Source organism: Oxyura jamaicensis, chromosome 3, assembly GCF_011077185.1.
Source record: "Oxyura jamaicensis isolate SHBP4307 breed ruddy duck chromosome 3, BPBGC_Ojam_1.0, whole genome shotgun sequence".
NCBI lineage: Eukaryota > Metazoa > Chordata > Aves > Anseriformes > Anatidae > Oxyura > Oxyura jamaicensis.
The window spans coordinates 14725988-14742963 of record NC_048895.1 but is presented as its reverse complement, the minus strand read 5'-3'; the positions used below and the strand labels follow the sequence as shown (position 1 = coordinate 14742963).

The window sequence follows — 16976 nt, the reverse complement described above, 5'->3', positions numbered from 1 at the left end:
CCTCATTCCTGCATCGCAAGACAAGCCATAGGATATATAGCACTCCCAGCGCCTTTTATTTCTTTGCTCTTGAAGTCACACCAGTCCCAGAGCTTTTTATCCAGGGGCCTCTCCAAACCGAAATCATTTCCATCATCCTCCCAGTCCAACTGGCTTCGTTTTTGAAAAACAGCAATAAGCTGAAGCCATTTTGCCATTTCTCTTGGGTTTCAGCCTTTGTTTCTGTCTTCTGCAATGCAAGCAGAGGCAACTCGCTGTGAGCCCGCAGTGTTGGAGCCTTTCCACCTCCTCCAAGATACGCCCAGCCCGCACGTCCAACAAAGCATCCCTTTGCAGTGGTTCTCGTTATTTTCTGCTTTCACTGAGGTGCCAGCCATGGCCACCGCGCGTTCAATGAGATGTCTCACATTCTTTCTTTTTGTTTTTTTCTGAGGAGGCAGATGGCAATGGATAGGGTGAGAGGCCTCCCATAGGGAAGTGCCTCCACATCTTCTCCCCTAGCTCTGTGATTCGTATCTGACGCCAGCGCTCTGCAGCTAGGCGAGGCTTTCCCTGCCTGTTTCAAAACCCGGGGAAGCATATTAACTTGAAGCATTTTGGAAGAATGAGTTCAACCAGAGCTCAGTGACTCTCTTTAATAAATTAAAACAAAATAATAAAAAATCAGCTGACATCGGCTGATGCTCCCCCCCAGGACAATCCCAGCTTCCAAGTTAATCACAGGCTCTCCCAAATCTCTGCACGCGCTGCAATAGCTCAGCGATAATGCAAGTGGGAATGATTCCTGCTGAAAAAAAAAAAAAAAAAAAAAAAAAAAAATGTGCCTCATAGCCCATAAATCCACAGAGTGTGTCATTTCATATGGCCCAGGGCTGCGAACGAGCTGAGTGCTGCACAGAGAGATGACAAATCCATTTTGGATGTCAGAAGCAGAATAGTTTCCAGTCAATCTCAGCCTGCAATGCAAGAATTCAGATTTACAGACCCAGAAGATTCACTTTTTGCCTCATTTTATTGTCTATTAATTCACTCTATGGCAGATGAGAAAGATTTTGGAAGAACAGGTGCCAAGACTCTGACCTGCAGCAGAGAAAGAAGTCGACCCCTCTCAGTGCAACTCAGGAGAGCAGGCGAGGAGGGGGACACAGCCCTGGGGCGGGCTGTCCTGCAGCCAGCCGGGAGCCCATAAGGCAAAGGGGGGCTGCACGCAGCTCTTTTGGCCTCGGTGGAAAATAAAAAGCAACCTTATTTGGGACAGAAAGCAGCTGATGTTTGTAGCAGGAAAAGAGTAACACCTACTGCTCGTGATGGGCTTGGTGTTTGGATCGAAATCCTGCTGTTTTGCACATGTGCACCACAGATGCTTCCAATAAAAGCCTAGCATTTCTCCAAAATACAGCAATAGAGGGCACGGGCTGTCCTGAAAGAGCACCCGTTGGGAGCCTTGTGCCTGGCACACAGTGCAGACTGCAAGGGGCAGAGCTCCTCAAAAACCAGGGGCTGAAACCAGCACGCACCCTCGCCTCAGACCACAAGTTCCCCAGCTATCCCTTATTCACACACAGGTGCTGCAGGTTTTCCCGCAGTGGATTCCAGTGTGAACTTAAGATGTGTATGGGAAAAGGATGGGGTGGGTAGATTAAATTCTGGGGACTTTCCCCACAGCATTAATTATTCCTGGGCTTAAGGGCAAGCTGAGCAGCGTGCTGGATGAAGCAGAAGCAGGCAGAGCTTTGCCCCGTCCTCATTCCCCGGGAGACCCCGGCCTCCAAACCTCCACCTGGAAGCTGCTCCGTCAGGCTGTAGCATGCAGACCATGTCTCTCGATCCTGTCCCTCCTGCAGCATGCAGCCATTCCCCTCCTCGTGCCTCCTCTTTCTCTCACCAAACACCGATGGGTCTGTACTACTCATGCGCCATCCTGGTACCAGCCCCATCCTCGGGTTTATCATCACCCTGGTGCACGGTGCTACTGCTGGGGACACGCTTCCCAGCCATTATGCCAGAGTGGGGACAAGCCATTAAGGGGGAGATGATAATTACTCGTAACACAGAGCTGCCAGAAGTCCCAGCTGTACTCTGCAGTAACATAACTCTGCAATCTGCCTGTTAACCATGCAGCTACTACAGCCATGGCTAGGAAAAAAATGAAGCATGGATCAGATTTTATTTTTTTAAAACAATTCATACCCATCACATCATACATATCTTACAATCAAAATTAAAAAGGCTCACCTTGAGCTAGGATGCCAAGGGGCTTGGACAGTGACCACCTTATGCTGGATGCCCCAGGAATGCCCTGCGTGAGGAGTTTTTTCCCCCAGGCTCCATGCCCATGGGTGGAGGAGGACAGGCAGCTGCAGGGCCCCCTTCATGGAGCCAAGGGGCAAAATTGGGAGAAGGTGTGCAGTCAAATCCTGCTTTGGCCCTAATTTTGTACAGGATGAGCTCCAAGAGGGACTCAGCCCAAGGCTACAAGACAGATAGATGGCAGAAGAGACAGAGTTGCATTTTTCCTAACCTTTACTGTCCAATTCTATGTGGGCTGAGAAAGTTTGTTTCCCAGCAACAAGGACAGTATTATTTTAGCTCTTGCTTTGTTCTTCGACTTTGTCAAGGAAACAACCACACTCCACAAAAATACAGACCCGCTAATGGCTTCCTTCTCTTTATGATGTAAAATTACACATGCTTATCTGCCTCCTGCGGAGACACTCACAATCAATTCCCTGCTATTTGCAACATACTTTGAAAACCGCACATAGAAAATGCTCTGTAAGAGCTGATAGCCACACGTCAGGCAAACCGAGCAACAATTGGGGTGGTTTGGGGAAGACCTGTTTGCACCTGGTACCCAAACCTAGACAGCACCAACGCCAGCTAGGGTTGGGGAATCTGTTCTGTAGGCAGCAGCCCCACCAGCACCCCATAACTGGGATGAAGCTGCTCTCAGAGGGCACACACGCCAACATCTTCCTTGAGCTGCAGCAGGGAGCAGCCCCCTCCAGCTGTGCCCCACATCTGGCAGCCCCTGCACAGGGCCAGCCCAGAGAGCAGCCCGTGCGAGGCTTTCAGCGGCGGACAGTGCCCTCCAGTGGGACACTGGCCACCACACCACTGACATACCTTCCGAGGGAGGAACAGCAAGGTTATTCGAATTTTAAAAATGAAAATAATAAATAAAAACGAAACAGAAAGATAGAGAAGTCACAAGCCCCGACTTGAGGGCACAACTGCACTTTATTGCCAGCTAGGAGGATGGAGTGGTGGGTGTTGCTGTTTGCAAGTGACTTCTCAGCAACCAGGATTCACAAAAGCACAAAAAAATGTTGTACCCGTTGCTCACAAAGGCCAGAAAACTCCCCAGAACCTTACAGTCAAGCCCTAGCATGTTTCTCACCCATAGTGCAAAAGCTGAGAATTTGGTCATGGCTTCAGTCTTGCCATAGCTTCCTACAGAGCTCTGCACAAAGGGCAGAGGAAAGCAGGCAGGACAGAGGAGAGGTGCAAGACTAATTTTCTTAATTAAGCAGGAAAACACCTTATTTCTTATTTTTTTCTTAAAAAAAAAATAAGCATTTATTTTTACAAGTAGTGACATTTCTACACAAATTTTTCTTGCAACATGGGAGACGTGGGGAACATGGGAGAGGACACAGTGCTGTGAGCAAGCTCTTCACTTCCAGAGCAGAGCAAGCATTTAAAAGCCATAAGTGACAAGACAAAGAATACTGTGAGAGAGGTGTCTGTCCATAAATGACACAGGAAGGGGCCATGCAGCCAAGGACGACAGGACCAACAGCAGAGGCGATGGTGGCCAGCAGGGTTTTGGGCCCCCTCTAGAGCTGGGGGGACTGCTCCAGGAAGACGTGGTAAGCCTGCCCAGGGTGGGCCCGGGCCCCCCACAGCCACTCGGGGGGCCTGGCCCGCAGCTTCAGCTGGAAGGGGTCGAGGCGCAGGCAGTCCTCCAGGTCCCGCAGCTCCATCACTGGTTCCGCCGCAGGCCTCTCTGCTGGCTCCTCAGGCCCCAGGTCCCTCCTGGGGCACTGTCCCCAGCATTTTGCCCCACACAGGGCTGCGGCAGCCACCAGCATCACCAGGCAGGCCATGATGGCTGCCCCCACCAGGATGTCGCCATGTCGGAGCAGGAAGCCCATCCCTGACAGAGAAGGTCCACAGCCTCAGGGGTTGGGCCTGGAGCTGCAGGTTCACCTCTGGTGGGGCTACCATACCCAAAAGAGACCCTCCCCACTGCTTCTGGGGCAGAACATCCCTCCCAAAACCCTGTCCCAAAGAAATGTTTAGACCATGAGGTGGTGGTTTCCCAGCAGAGCCATCACTGGAGTCATGTGTGGCTGCATGGAGGCTGGGCAGCCTGCTGCCATCCCCCCTGAAAACCCCAAGGGCCCCTCTCCACCCCAGAGATAAAGGTGCATTTATGAAATATATTAATATAATGCAATACCCAACTGATCTGGACAGGCTTAGACTGCATAACTGGTTAATGAATTTGGATCTGAGAGGATGGAAGAGGAAAGTAATTTGGCTGTGAGCTCAGTCATCTCAAAGCCACTTCCAGTTTTGCAGGGATGAGGAGGAGTTTCGGTAAAGTAGCAGCAGTGGTTTAAGTGGGTACTGCAGAATACTGGTGTATTTCAGGCTGGGAGGCCCTATTACTCTGCAAGATGGGATCAGCCATCCCTGATTACAGTTAAGCACCATGTGCCATCTGGTTAGCTTTGTGCTCCATTTGAGGAGCACCAGGGTAAACACTGGGAACATCACCACCCTTCTTGCCAAGACCTGCAGTGTGACAGGAAATTGATCACAGGGCAGCCCCAGAAGCAGCCAAGCTTACTGATCCCTGCACTGTAGCAGAGGTAACCCCTAGATCAGCCTTGACCACACTCTGCTCGAAGCTCCAAGCAGCCAACATGAGGAGATGCAGAAGATCTGGGGGAATAAAGGCTCATGTGTGCCTCATTTTAACCCTGCTGCAGGGAAAACAGCAAAAAGGGGGGGAAGAGAGGCTAACCCTAATAGAAATGTCATATTTAGAAGTACCAATGTGACCCATAAACAGAGCACAGCCACCAAACACCTCAGCTGCCATCAGAAATTAGCAGCATAAACACCAGGCTCGGGCACTGGCTGCTGCATCCACCCACTGGTCCCAGGGCACACAGGCTTCACTGACTGCTTCCACCCACTGCCAAGGAGGGTTTGGTAAAGCTCAGCAAAGCTTTCAGGAGCCTGTGGGAGGTGGCTCATTTAATTAAACCCAGCAAGCAGCAATACTTCCACCTGACAGAGTTAACTGATGTAGGTCACCCCTTGGATGCCTGTCTAGCCTCACCTCTGAAAACTGATGCCTTTAGAGCCTGTATGGGATGAGGTAAAGACAGTTTGTCCTTCAAGTACAAGGCTCACCTCCTGACTTCGATACCTGACTTCAGTTTCTGTGAGAGGACTGCATAGTTCCCTGGTCCACACACAACTCCTAAAGAGATGCTCCTAAATCCAGGGCCATAAGCATTCTTTTGCCTACAGGAACATCCAGCTGGGAATTGCCTTGTAGGGATGTTATCTAATCCTCCCACTCCTAAAGGGAATGTGCCAGCAGCAGTGCCATTTTTAAGCATCAAATGTAACACCTGATAGCAAAGGCACAGGTGGTTGGACCCCAGTCAAGGTTACACATGGCACGAGCTGGTAAGTAGGAGCCCTCTGAAGAGGGAGCAGCTACTGAGGATGCGACACAAGTGACTTGCTCATCCATGCAGTACATTCACACCACCTCTGCACACATGATCCCTCCCCAGCACTATCACCACAGAGAGTGGCAGAAGAAAGCAGAGCACAAGAAGGTGACTGTGTCCCCTACCTGATGTGGGAGCACGGACACACAGCGTGCCAGACTTCCCGGGAGAACGGTCCTCGTAGCCCTTCTTGCAGCGGCACAAGTAGGTGCCCACACCGTTGAAGCACTCTGCCTCCTCCCCACACAGGCTGACTCCCGAGCTGCACTCGTTCACATCTGACAGGGAATAGGTGCTGTGAGTCACACCAGGCTTGGCACATGAGGGCCCTGCTGCCAGGCCAAGACACCCACCTTCCACCAGCAATGAGACCAGCTGCAGCTTCTCCACTCCCACCGAGGCACCGAGCAGCTCTTCCAGCTGGGAGTGCAGGAGCAGGGACACATTTCTCTCCTGGGGCTTCAGGTGCAGCCAGAAGGTGAGCAGCAGGCTGGCATTGCTTGTCCTGCAGGCAGGGAGAGTCCAGGGTGAGGCAGGAGGAAAGCATCACTGCCAGGCCCTGCCATGAAATTCAGACCCTCCACTCTTTAGCACAGATCCATGGTGCTTCAGGCTCTTGCAATAAATGTTTGTGGCAAGAGATGGCTTTGCTGGAGGAGAGTGAGGAGCACCACAGGTTATGGAGGTGTCTGCCGAGTGGGTGGCACACCAATAACCCTACCTTTTGACTTCCTTTAACTTTATTTCATTGACTCTGTTGGCAGAGAGTTTCAGGTTCTGCTGGATCTGCAAAGAAAGTGGGCACAGATATGGCATCAAGCTTTCTTTCCCAGTCCTCCCTCCCCTCTTGCTCTTACACAAGCCACTCAGAACACATTAAGTGTCCCATTGCCTCATGCTCTGAGCCTTTTCTCTAGGATACTGCTAATGGCACCCATCTGCCTAGCTTCAGCTCAATTCCAAGCACACAAGGTGATTCAGGAAGGACAACAGTAACCCCAGGTAAGCATTTGGGCACTAGCCAGTGGGTAGATGGGGTGGGTGCCACCCAGCTCTCTGGCGCAGGCAGCAGGCTGAGCCCTACGTACACTACAGTCCCAGAAAGCAAGATCAGGTGAAGACTTGGAATCATGCAAGCCTTGCCCTTCCTGGGCTCTGACTTGAAGCTGCCCCATTTCCAGAAGCAAGTTACAACCCTTGGTTGGTTGCATCCCTGTCTCTACAGTGCTTTTCTGCTGCCTTGTGATGGCTGCAGCAGCTGATGCCAGCCACTGCAGCCAGGCACCCTGCCAGGGCATCAGCATTGGCCTCAGCTGGTGACCAGCACAAGCAATTCAAATGCAAGCTCATCATGTGGCATTAGCAGAAAATCCCTGGGGTGAAGAGCACAATGTGATCTCCAGTAGCTGAGCATTTGAGACATAACATTTGATTTTCTAGCCCCATGCCCAGACTTACGTGGTTCTTAATGGACTTGATAAGATCTTTTCTGAGCTCACTTCCACCAGGAGAGATCCACTCCTTGTGCTTGATTTCAGTCGTTACTTCAAACAGCACATCTACCAAAAGACATAAGATCTGAGCATGTTTAAGTCAACAAACAGGCTCCTAAACTGAGCTAGCCCCAGATAATGACGGTGGCACAACAGCTACACAGACATCCTCATCCTAGTGCCACGTGGGTGTTTCCAGATGCAGTGCATCAGGTAGAACAAGCTGTTGATGAATGGGTCAAGGCTAACCTCAACTAATGCCCAGTGCTGAATCCTGGAATTGATCTTTGAGCAAAGAGCACACAAAGCATTAATGTGTATTTGATTGCATTCAGACTTCCTCAGCAATCTTTCCCAAAGCTATCTCCGTAATTTGCAATAGCCTAAAAGCCCTCCTCTCACCCATCTCTGTTTGGGATCAGCTTAGATAAACAGCTCTGGTCTGGCTCAATCCAGGCTAGCATAGACTTGCCAGAACCTGTTGTTCAAAGCTTATTTATTCAGCAATATTTCTCCTATTCAAAGCACAGCCCCTTTCTGTATTGATTCCTTTTTGCAAGCTCTTTCTGGGGCTTGCTGTGCCATCCAAGCCTGGTTCTGTGCGTAGCTGCTGCTGCTCCCGTAGGCAGGTTGTACTGCTCTCCCCAGTCTGAGGAGCAAGTCTCCTACAGGTTTCTGAGCCAGGTAGTCCCGAGACACCCATGTGAGCGTATTTGAGGAAGTGAGGATGGAATCCCCTCATTTACCTTAGAAAAAAAAAAAAAGAGCCACACTTTTAAGAGACAAGAAGTAATGCTGGAACTCCAACCACCCAGCATTTATGCCAGCTTCAGCATGTGAACTCTGGTTTCTTCAGGGAGCACAAACTGCTGTCCACATGGCCACTGATGAGAAGCACCCTGCACCCCTCTCAAAGTTTCATGAGCAGACGACTCCTGTGCACAGCACCAACCAACACATTGGACTTCAGGCAGTGCTTTAAGACCTGTCTGAAGCCTTTGTATCACTTACCACCTGGATGGTGCAGGGATTGCAGTGCTGTACCATTCTCCAGAGATGCCAGGACAGAAGCCAGATCTGTGAGAGCAGGGAGAAGAGTCAGGCTGCTGACCCCTGCCTACCGGCAAGGGGGAATAGAAAGTAGTCTACCATCAACTCCTAAACTTCAATGTTGGATGAGGGTCATTTTCCCCCTCCTCCCTCTAAATTCTGGAGCTCAGACTGTTCTAACAGCTGGGAGCATCATCCCATAGGTGGCTCCGATAGAGCAGATAACCCTGTGTCTTCCCCAGTTTCACCTTCTTTAGACATGGTAAAAGTCAGGAGTGCTACCACATGGACCAGTGGGAGGGAACAGATGAATCTACAATATACAATAAAAGCCTCAAGAGTGCTCCTTCTCTGGAAGTGGACACTGGCCAATGTTGTGGATCAGTTCAGCCACACACACAAAAAAAAAAAGCCTTACCAAAGAGGTCTTCATGTCTTTCCTGTGGTGACACCATACCTCCATCAGTCACACCAGGAGAGGGATAGAGAGGAGAAGGTTCTGTACTTGTGTTTAGCGGTGGCTTTTCCAGCATTGGCAAGCGATGTGTGGTGACCACCTCTGCTTCCAGGTGGCCACTGGCCTCACCCAGGTTAGAGAAATCAGCAGAGAGGCCTACAGTGCTGCTGGGCACCTCTGAAAATGGGACACCAGGTGAGCTATGTGGGGCTACTGTGACTGGAGCAGATACCAGCCCTACATCCCCCTTCGCAGCCTCCAAGGATGGTTGCTCAGCTTCACACCCAGCATCGCCTCTGGCTGGAGCCACCAACACATCATTGGATTCTTCCCCCTCAGTGCCACCATCCTGAAGGCTCCTTTCCATCTTGGTTTCATCCTGCATCTCACTGTGCTTGCCCAGGCTAGCACTGGGCTGGTCATCTTCTGCCAGACCAGGAATGTGTTGGTCTTCTTCATCTGAGCTCGTCAACTCAGGCTTGATCCTGTCTGCAGGAGGCATAGCTGATGGGCTTGGAGAAGCTCTCAGCATGGGCAGGAAGCCTTTTGTTACTGCTGTCCTCCAGCTCTCCTGGACAGGCTCTCCAGGAGCTATCATCTCATTTGTAGCTTCATAGTCTCCAAATACATAATACTGTCCCTTAAAATGTTTGTATTCACTGCTTAGGGAGCCACCCCCTGACAGAAATAACACGTGGACCACGGTGGCTCGCGTAGCGAAGATCAGAGTACCTTGGTTGTGACAGGCGTACACAACTTTGGTTTCCACGCTTGAGAGGACCCCCTGGAAAATCATCTTGTCCTGATTCTTACCGCAGCCTTCGCTCCCCTGAAACCCCTGGATGTAGATGACAACGTGCTTCTGGGGGCCTGCCCAGATGGTCCAGTTGCACCAGATGTTGGCTTTAATGTCACCATGCGGGGGGAGGTAGAACGTCCCAAACCCACCCTGAAAGATGACATGGCAGCTCCTGGCAGGGAAGTACTCTGTCGCCCAGGGCAGCCCCAGCTCTGGCACATTGGAAACACAGAGGGAACACCATCAGTGGTTGTTATACACATCAAGGCACAGATATTATGCTTTGAGGAGTTATCACAGAAGAGGTCCACTTTCAAACCATCTCCTGCTGGGAGGTTCCTAGATCTCCAGCCTCCAGAGCCCCATCTCTGCTCTGCAAACAGCGCTGAGCTGAGGGCCCTGGCCACTCTGCATGCCTCTCCACAGCCCTTCCAGCCTCACAGAGCTTGAACTACGTGGTTTTGATCCCAAAAGAGGCTTAGCCAACAAGACTGTCTGTTGGAAGCACCTACAGGCAGCTTGGGGTCTCAGCTGCCAGGCTGGGGCTGCGGGTGACAGAAAGCCCCTCCAACCCCTTCTGCCTTCTAAAGGCATCTTACAGTGAGACCAAAAGCATTCAGAGACCTACCAGCATGTTGCTGTCCTCCTGGCATCCATGTCTTCCTGGACATGGGATCACCATAGGGCTGCTGCAGCTCCTGGCCTCGCAGCACTGTTTGTCCCCGCGGGGTCACAGGAGGACTGGAGTGACGATGTCTCAGGGAGGCATTTCTCTGCTCACCTGCACCCGCTTGGAGGCCTTCTGCAGTTTTCTGCATTTTAAATCCCCCAAGGAGGAAGGCAAAAGCCATTGGTAACTGGATGCTGCAGTGGTGTTTTGGTCTCTCCTTGCCCCCCAGGTGCCACCCCATAGCCACAACTCACCTGGTGCTGGGGACAAGGAGGGGCTGTGACAGGCCTCAGGCTGGGGATGGAGGCTACAGAGGGACCCCTGGCTGGCAAGCCTGCAGGAGCTAGGGTTTCTTCTCGCAGGACACGCTCTTCCAACACCCGTTTGTTCATCCCAAGGCCAAGGGGGCCAGGGGACACCTCTGCACCCAGCGCGGGGACTGCTGATGGATGGCGAGGTGGTAATGGGGAGAACACCTCCTGTCCTCCAGGGCTGGGTGGTGTGGTGCCTGCCCTTCTCCTGACAGGATCCAAACCCAGAGCTGTTGCTGGAGGTGAGACCGCCCTGGAGACAGGCTCCACTTGTGAAGGAAGAGGATCCTTGGGGGCGAAATTGCCAGATCCAGAGCCTGCAGGGACGTGGTCAGAGTGGGAGAGCACTGGTGTGGGGGATTTTTTTATTTCCAGAGGAGAAATACCCATATGCTTTGTATGCTGGAGGCTGGTCATTCCTAGGTTGGGTTGAGTTGTGAACAAACCCCCAGAACTGCTTTGGCTTCTCTCAGGTGGTGGCTGCGAGCTGTCCCTTCTCACCACTTGGTACGGGGCACTCAGGCTAGTCATCAGGCCCTTCACAAGGCCATCAGCATCACCCCTCACTGCTCCATGGCTTTTGTCTTCCTGGCTCTTGTTCTCCTCCAAACCAGCTGCACCAAGCCCCTGGTACGTGGTGGTATCAACATTGCCTTGGCTTTCCCTTCTGCCGGGGGACAGAGCCCGTGAGTGCGCAGCCACGTCCAGGTGAGCGGTGTGTGTTGGTTTAATGGTGAGCTGTGGGCTGCCCACATCTCCCAGCCTCAGGGTAGGGTGCAGGACAGACAGACCGCCCTCCCGGCCCACGCCTGTGGGCTGCAGAAAAGGCTCTGCTCCCTCCAAGGCTCCAAGTGAAGGAGTTTCCAAAGGCACACTTGAAAACTCACCGATGTCTCCACTTGAGGCAGGACCCTGCTCTGCAGCGGGGCTCCCACCCCGGGCCATGCCCCCACACTGATCCTCCTCGCAGAGCCTCGGGTGCACAGGTGGCTCAGAGCCATGCACACGAGCAGCTTTTGTTTCCAGGAGGGGGATCTCTGCACCTCGGTATGGGGCAAGCCCATCGGGGCTTTCTGCAGCACCTCTTCCCTGCGGGGACACATTGTGCAGCACCGTGGTCGCACCAAAGCTCTCGGTGTTAGCTGTGGTCCCAAAGCCCAGCACATCCCTGGGGTCTTCAGCCCATCCAGGCTCAAAAATACCACCTGGCTTGGGTGGCTCTGGAGACAGAGTTTTGGGAATTGAAGCGCCGCTGGAGGGAGATTCGCCTTTCTCATCATGGAAGGTGAAATACTTCCCTTTAAACTGTGAGTCTCTGCAGTCTGGCATGTACCTCTTCAGCAGCACAACACGGACAGCCTGAGCAAAGGTGGCAAAAACATGCATCTCCTTCTTCCAGCAAGCATAAACCACGCTGTTCTCCACCAGTGAAGAAACTCCTTCAAAGAGGATTTTGTCCTCATTTTTGTTACAACCCTCCTTAGTGGTAAAGCCCTGGATATAAATTACTATATGCTTCCTGGAGCCTGCCCAGATGGTCCAGTTGCACCAGAAGTTCACTGGAGAATCACTGCAATATGTGGGAGGAGAGAATTCCCCATAGGCATCCCTCAGAACTCTGTGGCAGCTTCTCATAGACACATATGCCATTACCCATGGAAACTCCGCCCCTGCAAGACAAGAAGAGGCAACCTCAAGTCATCCTCCATCCCCACCTCCCAGAAAATTACTCATCCTTACTTCCTAAAGTTATTTTCAGGCTAACTGCCCCAAACCCCCTCTCCATCAGTGCTCACCCCACCAGTACCTACTCCTCCAAGGCACTTGGAGGGCTAGTGGGGCTGGAGTAGCCCCGGCCACCACCACCCTCTGCCCCAGGGGGACCCAAGCGTCACCCCCACTCCCACCACCTTGGAGAAAGGAAAAGAGAGAGCAGGAGCTTGGGGATGAATGTTCACACAGCCGCAGAGGCAGCAGGCAGCACTGTCCTGAAGGCATCTTCACCCCCTTTCATTTTGAGGCTTCAGCCAAGCAAAAAGCCCTCACAGACTCAGTAGGATGAGCAGCGTTAACATCCCACAACTAGTTTAGCCCACAAAATGGGGAATGCTTTTCCCTCAGGTGACCAGAAATACAGTGTTTTCCAAAAAAAACACTATCTCCAAGCTAGGAGAGCCACTAGCAGTGGGTTTGCCCTGCAGGAGCATCGTTCAGATTTGGATTGAGCTCCTGCTATGTGCTTTAATTGCTCCCCAACAGCAGCTTGCTACAACACAGTGTTCCTTCCCAGGGGTCCTGCAGCTCAAAACGCTGGTATAAGAGTTACACCTCACCTGGTTTCACATCCTGACGCTCTGGGCAGGATCCACATGCCTATGAAGAAAACATTCCTACTGCAGACCCAGGTGCCAGCATCTGTGCTGGCCCAACCCAAGGCAGGTAGCAAAGAAGCAGCGAGCCCACCCAGAGCCCCCACCACCTTTTTCCCCGCAGCAACAAGCGATGCCTGCTTCCCCACCTCCAACACCAGCAGCGCTACCCAGTTTATGCTTTCAGGACACGATCAGCACAATAACATCCCCAAAAGAGGGTCAGGGTGTCCCCCCATCACTCACCCCCAGGGCAGCACCAGCAGCCCCGCAGGGGGGGCTCAGCAGCCCCCTGGGTGCTGGTCCCCATGCCAAGGGCACCAGGGCAAGGAGCACCAGAAGGGGCAAAGGCTTCATGGCAGAGGGCTCACAGCATTAAAACAAGACCCCCCAAAAAACCCTAAAACACTTCTTCCTCCCTAAAACAACCCAGGAGACTCCCCCCAGGCACAGCAAAAGCTCCAGCCCCTCTCTGCTATATGCACTCATATACCACCTGGCCACCCACCTGATTGCAATTAGCTCGTCAGGGACAAGCCAGCCGTCCCTCGTTAGAGGTTGGCCTCACAACTTTCCTCTTTCCCTCCGTGTTTTGGAAAGCGGGCACCTTCCTTTTGTAACGTGGGGTGTTGGAAACCGGAGTCAAAGCATTGATGTTGCTTGTGGTGTGACCTCGAAGCAGAGCCCAGCTTGCTTTATCTCTCCACAATAATAATAATAATTTATAAAGAGGATTACCCTCACGTAAAAGCATCTCCATCCCATTTTAAACTTTGGCTGGACTCTGTGATTTCCCCAGCACTCAGCAAAACGAGGGAAACTGCCTCAAAACACGAGGCTCCTCTCGCTGTCTGTGCGGAGCGAAGGCAGAAAGCAACCAGCCCAGGCGATGATGTGCAAATTATCGGATGCTTTGAGTTCTTTCAGCTGCAATAGCCTAGCTTGTCATTAGGGGCAACGCAAAAAAGGCAATTAGGCTGTTTGATGTACAGCTTTGACAACACAGCCTTTAAAATGTCAGCCATAATTTAGTACCAGGAAAAAAAATAAAAATAAAATAAAAATGCTTTATTCTACTAATTTGTCACATCTTGACAGGCTGGCGTCGGCCTTCTCCCACGGTGGTGTGCTTGCATTTACAGCATCCCAAATGTCCCCAGAGCCCTCCTCGGTCCCACTGCAGCCTCCCTGTACTGGCCTGGGCATCGGGCATCTTGCACGGGGCTTTAGCCCTTGGACAGAAGTCCTGAAGGGGCTGAGCGGGATCGTAGGGCTCCATTTGTTGTTAATTTGCTGGTACATAAATATTTGGGTAATTTCAGAGGGCTAGGGTTTGTTTTTCTTTGTGTGGCAGGTGTTTCTGCATGGGCTTCCTCCTGCTTGCACATCTCCTACGCACTTCTACTCTGCTGTAATTTATAAAGTGGCGTAATCCTGCCGAGTTCAGGAGAAATTAATTTACCTTCTACCTCCCCCTAGCGATTCCATCTGGGCATGAAGGGAGAGGGAAAGTCAAGCTCGACAAAACTTCTTTAATCCTCTTTCTTTTTTATAAAACCAAAGTAAGCAAACGTGTTATGGGTGTCTCCTACCCGTGATTCCCGTCCCTCTTGCACACCACAAGTAACAGGAAGAAAAGAGGTACAGCAGGAAAAGAACCTGGGCCTTCCCTCGTCTCTCTCCCCAGAAGTAACTGGAAGGTCTGGAACTGGAAGGTCTGGAGAAAAAAAGTGATGTTGATGGGAGCTAAAAGCCCCAGCTCTGAGGGTGAGTGAAGCCATGCTGATAGGAGAAAGGCCAAGGAGGAGAGGGAGAAGATTATATTTAAAAAAAAAAAAAAAAAAGATGAAAGAAAAAGAAAAGAAGAATGGAAAAGGAGGAATAGAGAAGAGAAAAAAAAAATAATAAGAAAAATAAGGAAGAAGAAGGAAAAGAGGGAGAGGAAGAAAAAGAAAGAAGGAAAAGAAGGATAGAAAAAAGGAGAAAAAGAAGGAGAAAAAGAAAAAAGGAGAAGAAAGGAGAAGGAAAAGGAGGAGAAGAATAGAAGAAAGAAGGAGGAAAAGGAGGAGAAGTGTAGGGAAGAAGGGGAAGAAAGAATATGGAAAAGAATAGAGAAAAGAAAACAGAAGAGGCACTGCTGTGCCCGTGCTGGGGCTGTGCCCAACGGGGTCCCTCCAGCCCCCCAGGCTCTCCCGGTGCCGTGCCAGGACCAGGTCCCACCAGGGCAGGGCATGGGGCAGCCACCGGGGCAGCCCCGGGTCACAGCCAGCCACCAGGGCCGGGCAGAGCCCCAGCTGATGGGCAACCTCAGAAATCTGGCACCAGCCACTCAGCAAACCCAAGCCCCATTTTGTTGCTCCAAGGTGCTTTCCCTCTGTGACCCCACCCGGGCTGAGGTTTTCCTGGAGGACCGCTCCCACCGCTGGCTCATCGGGATATTCGGGAAATGCCCACGTGCCGCTGTTTGGAAACTGGTGGGAACAGGTCACGGTGGTGTGCTGCTTCTGTCGGGGCTCATTTAAGCCAGCCCAATAGATGAGAGGAATAAATATTTGCAGAAGTGTTTTTCAGCAAAGTATTTTTAAAATTTAGAAGCGTGTGCATCTGATACACACAACACACGTGGCGCTGCTTCCTTTTCACCCAAGTGATTTTTTAGTTGCTTAACCCAGCATCGCTCGGTGTCATCTGCTGGTGCATTCTTGAAAACAAAAGGACATATCCGGCTGCCAGCAGCTCACAAGACTGGTTCTCCACCAGATTTATACATACATAAGCTTGCAGTGATACACAGGGCATCGGACTCCGTGGGAAACCCCAAAAACTGGAGACAACGGAGCGCTGTATGGTGCAGGTGCCAAAAATCACAGGGAGCCCCGCTGGGAGCCGCCGCGGAGGCTGCCCGGCACAAAGGGGCTGGAGGAAGGAAGCACGCTGCTACCTCGATAAGGGACCCCCTGCCACAGCCGTGACCAAAAAAAAAGGAACAAAAAAAACCACACCAGAACTGGGGAGGATTGATAGGGAGTGGGAGGTGGCCCCGAGGTGGGTGGTGGAGGAGCAGGCGATGCCAAAGGCGAGGACACCCAGGGCTGGGAGGCGCAGAAGCAAGGCGGCCGTCCCTTGCCACCCCAGCAGATCCCCAGCCACCCGCATCCCAGCTCCTTCCCTCCCCCAGTTTTGGCTAAAAAATAAACAACAACAACAGTCTGAAACGGGGAAGAAATCAAAAAGGTGATGGGTGTCTTGAGAGCGGTGTTATCCCCGTGCTCCAGCCCCGCGAGCGCTAATTGCGCCGCCCGGGAGCAGCCGGTGGTTGTTTTTCTGCTGGTAATTGCTCGCTGGTGCCGCGTCCTCCCCAGGCAGCCCCAGAGTTTTTGCTTGCAGCCGTTTGCCCCAGGGAGAAGCAGAAGCACCGCAGGAGATGTTGGCAACGACCAAAGCGGGTCCCGTTTCCTCTCCTGCAACCGCATTTCGAGAGCTGATAATGAAAATCAGCATCGGCTTACCCCCACTGCGGGCACGGGGAATTTGCCGGTGAGACACAGCCTTGCATTTCTGCATCGCTGTCACCCACCCGGGAAAGACCCATCACCGGGGGAATTTCCCCAGCCTGGCAGAAAAATCTAGCTACATTGATCCCTCCGCCCTAAAACAGCCCGGTCTGTACCCAAAAAGGCGGGGGCGTGATGCTGGCACATCGCTGAGCAAATCGGTCCGTCGGCTCCCACTTTCAGGGTGGCTGCAGCGAGGTGCAGGTGGTGAGAAGCACAGTTTTGGGGCAGCTGCCTCCCCTCCCCGTACGAGCACCAGGCAGCGCTGTGTGTGCAGCTGTAGGGTGACCCAAACCTCTCCCCTTGCCGGCTGTGTCGGGTCAGTGTTGGAAAGAAGGCGGGCAGGAATCCCAACTTCTCCGTGTCCAATTGATTCTTAAAACATATAAATAAATAAAAAATAAATAAATAAATAAATAATAATTAAAAAAAAAAAAGCCAAAACATAAACCCCTCTCCCTACTAAAAAAAAAAAAAAAAAAAAAAAAAAAAAGGAGCCTCAGTCAGGCATCGG

General features: G+C 51.9%; 1 protein-coding gene across 1 annotated transcript; it reads right to left on the bottom strand.

Annotated features, from left to right (window-relative positions):
• Positions 1-3801: 3801 nt before the first annotated feature.
• On the bottom strand, positions 3802-13407 carry LOC118164142. The gene is made up of 10 exons (XM_035321445.1): positions 13402-13407; positions 10483-11062; positions 10187-10370; positions 8721-9770; positions 8264-8329; positions 7218-7318; positions 6481-6545; positions 6113-6264; positions 5885-6037; positions 3802-4159 (listed from the first exon to the last, which is right to left on the bottom strand). Exons 2-10 carry the CDS (start codon positions 10954-10956, stop codon positions 3840-3842), a joined length of 2565 nt encoding a protein of 854 aa, XP_035177336.1. The 5' UTR covers positions 10957-11062; positions 13402-13407; the 3' UTR covers positions 3802-3839.
• Between the last annotated feature and the right edge of the window lie 3569 nt (positions 13408-16976).

Bases quoted from the DNA above. Each gene is read 5' to 3' on its own strand.
- LOC118164142 (XM_035321445.1), bottom strand. From the start codon at position 10,956: ATGACCAGCCTCCAGCATACAAAGCATATGGGTATTTCTCCTCTGGAA. The intron at 7,319-8,263 runs GTAAGTGATACA...GTCTTTTGGTAG, and splicing joins ATCCCTGCACCATCCAGGTG to ATGTGCTGTTTGAAGTAACG. The intron at 6,038-6,112 runs GTGGGTGTCTTG...ATTCCCTGTCAG, and splicing joins GGTCTCATTGCTGGTGGAAG to ATGTGAACGAGTGCAGCTCG.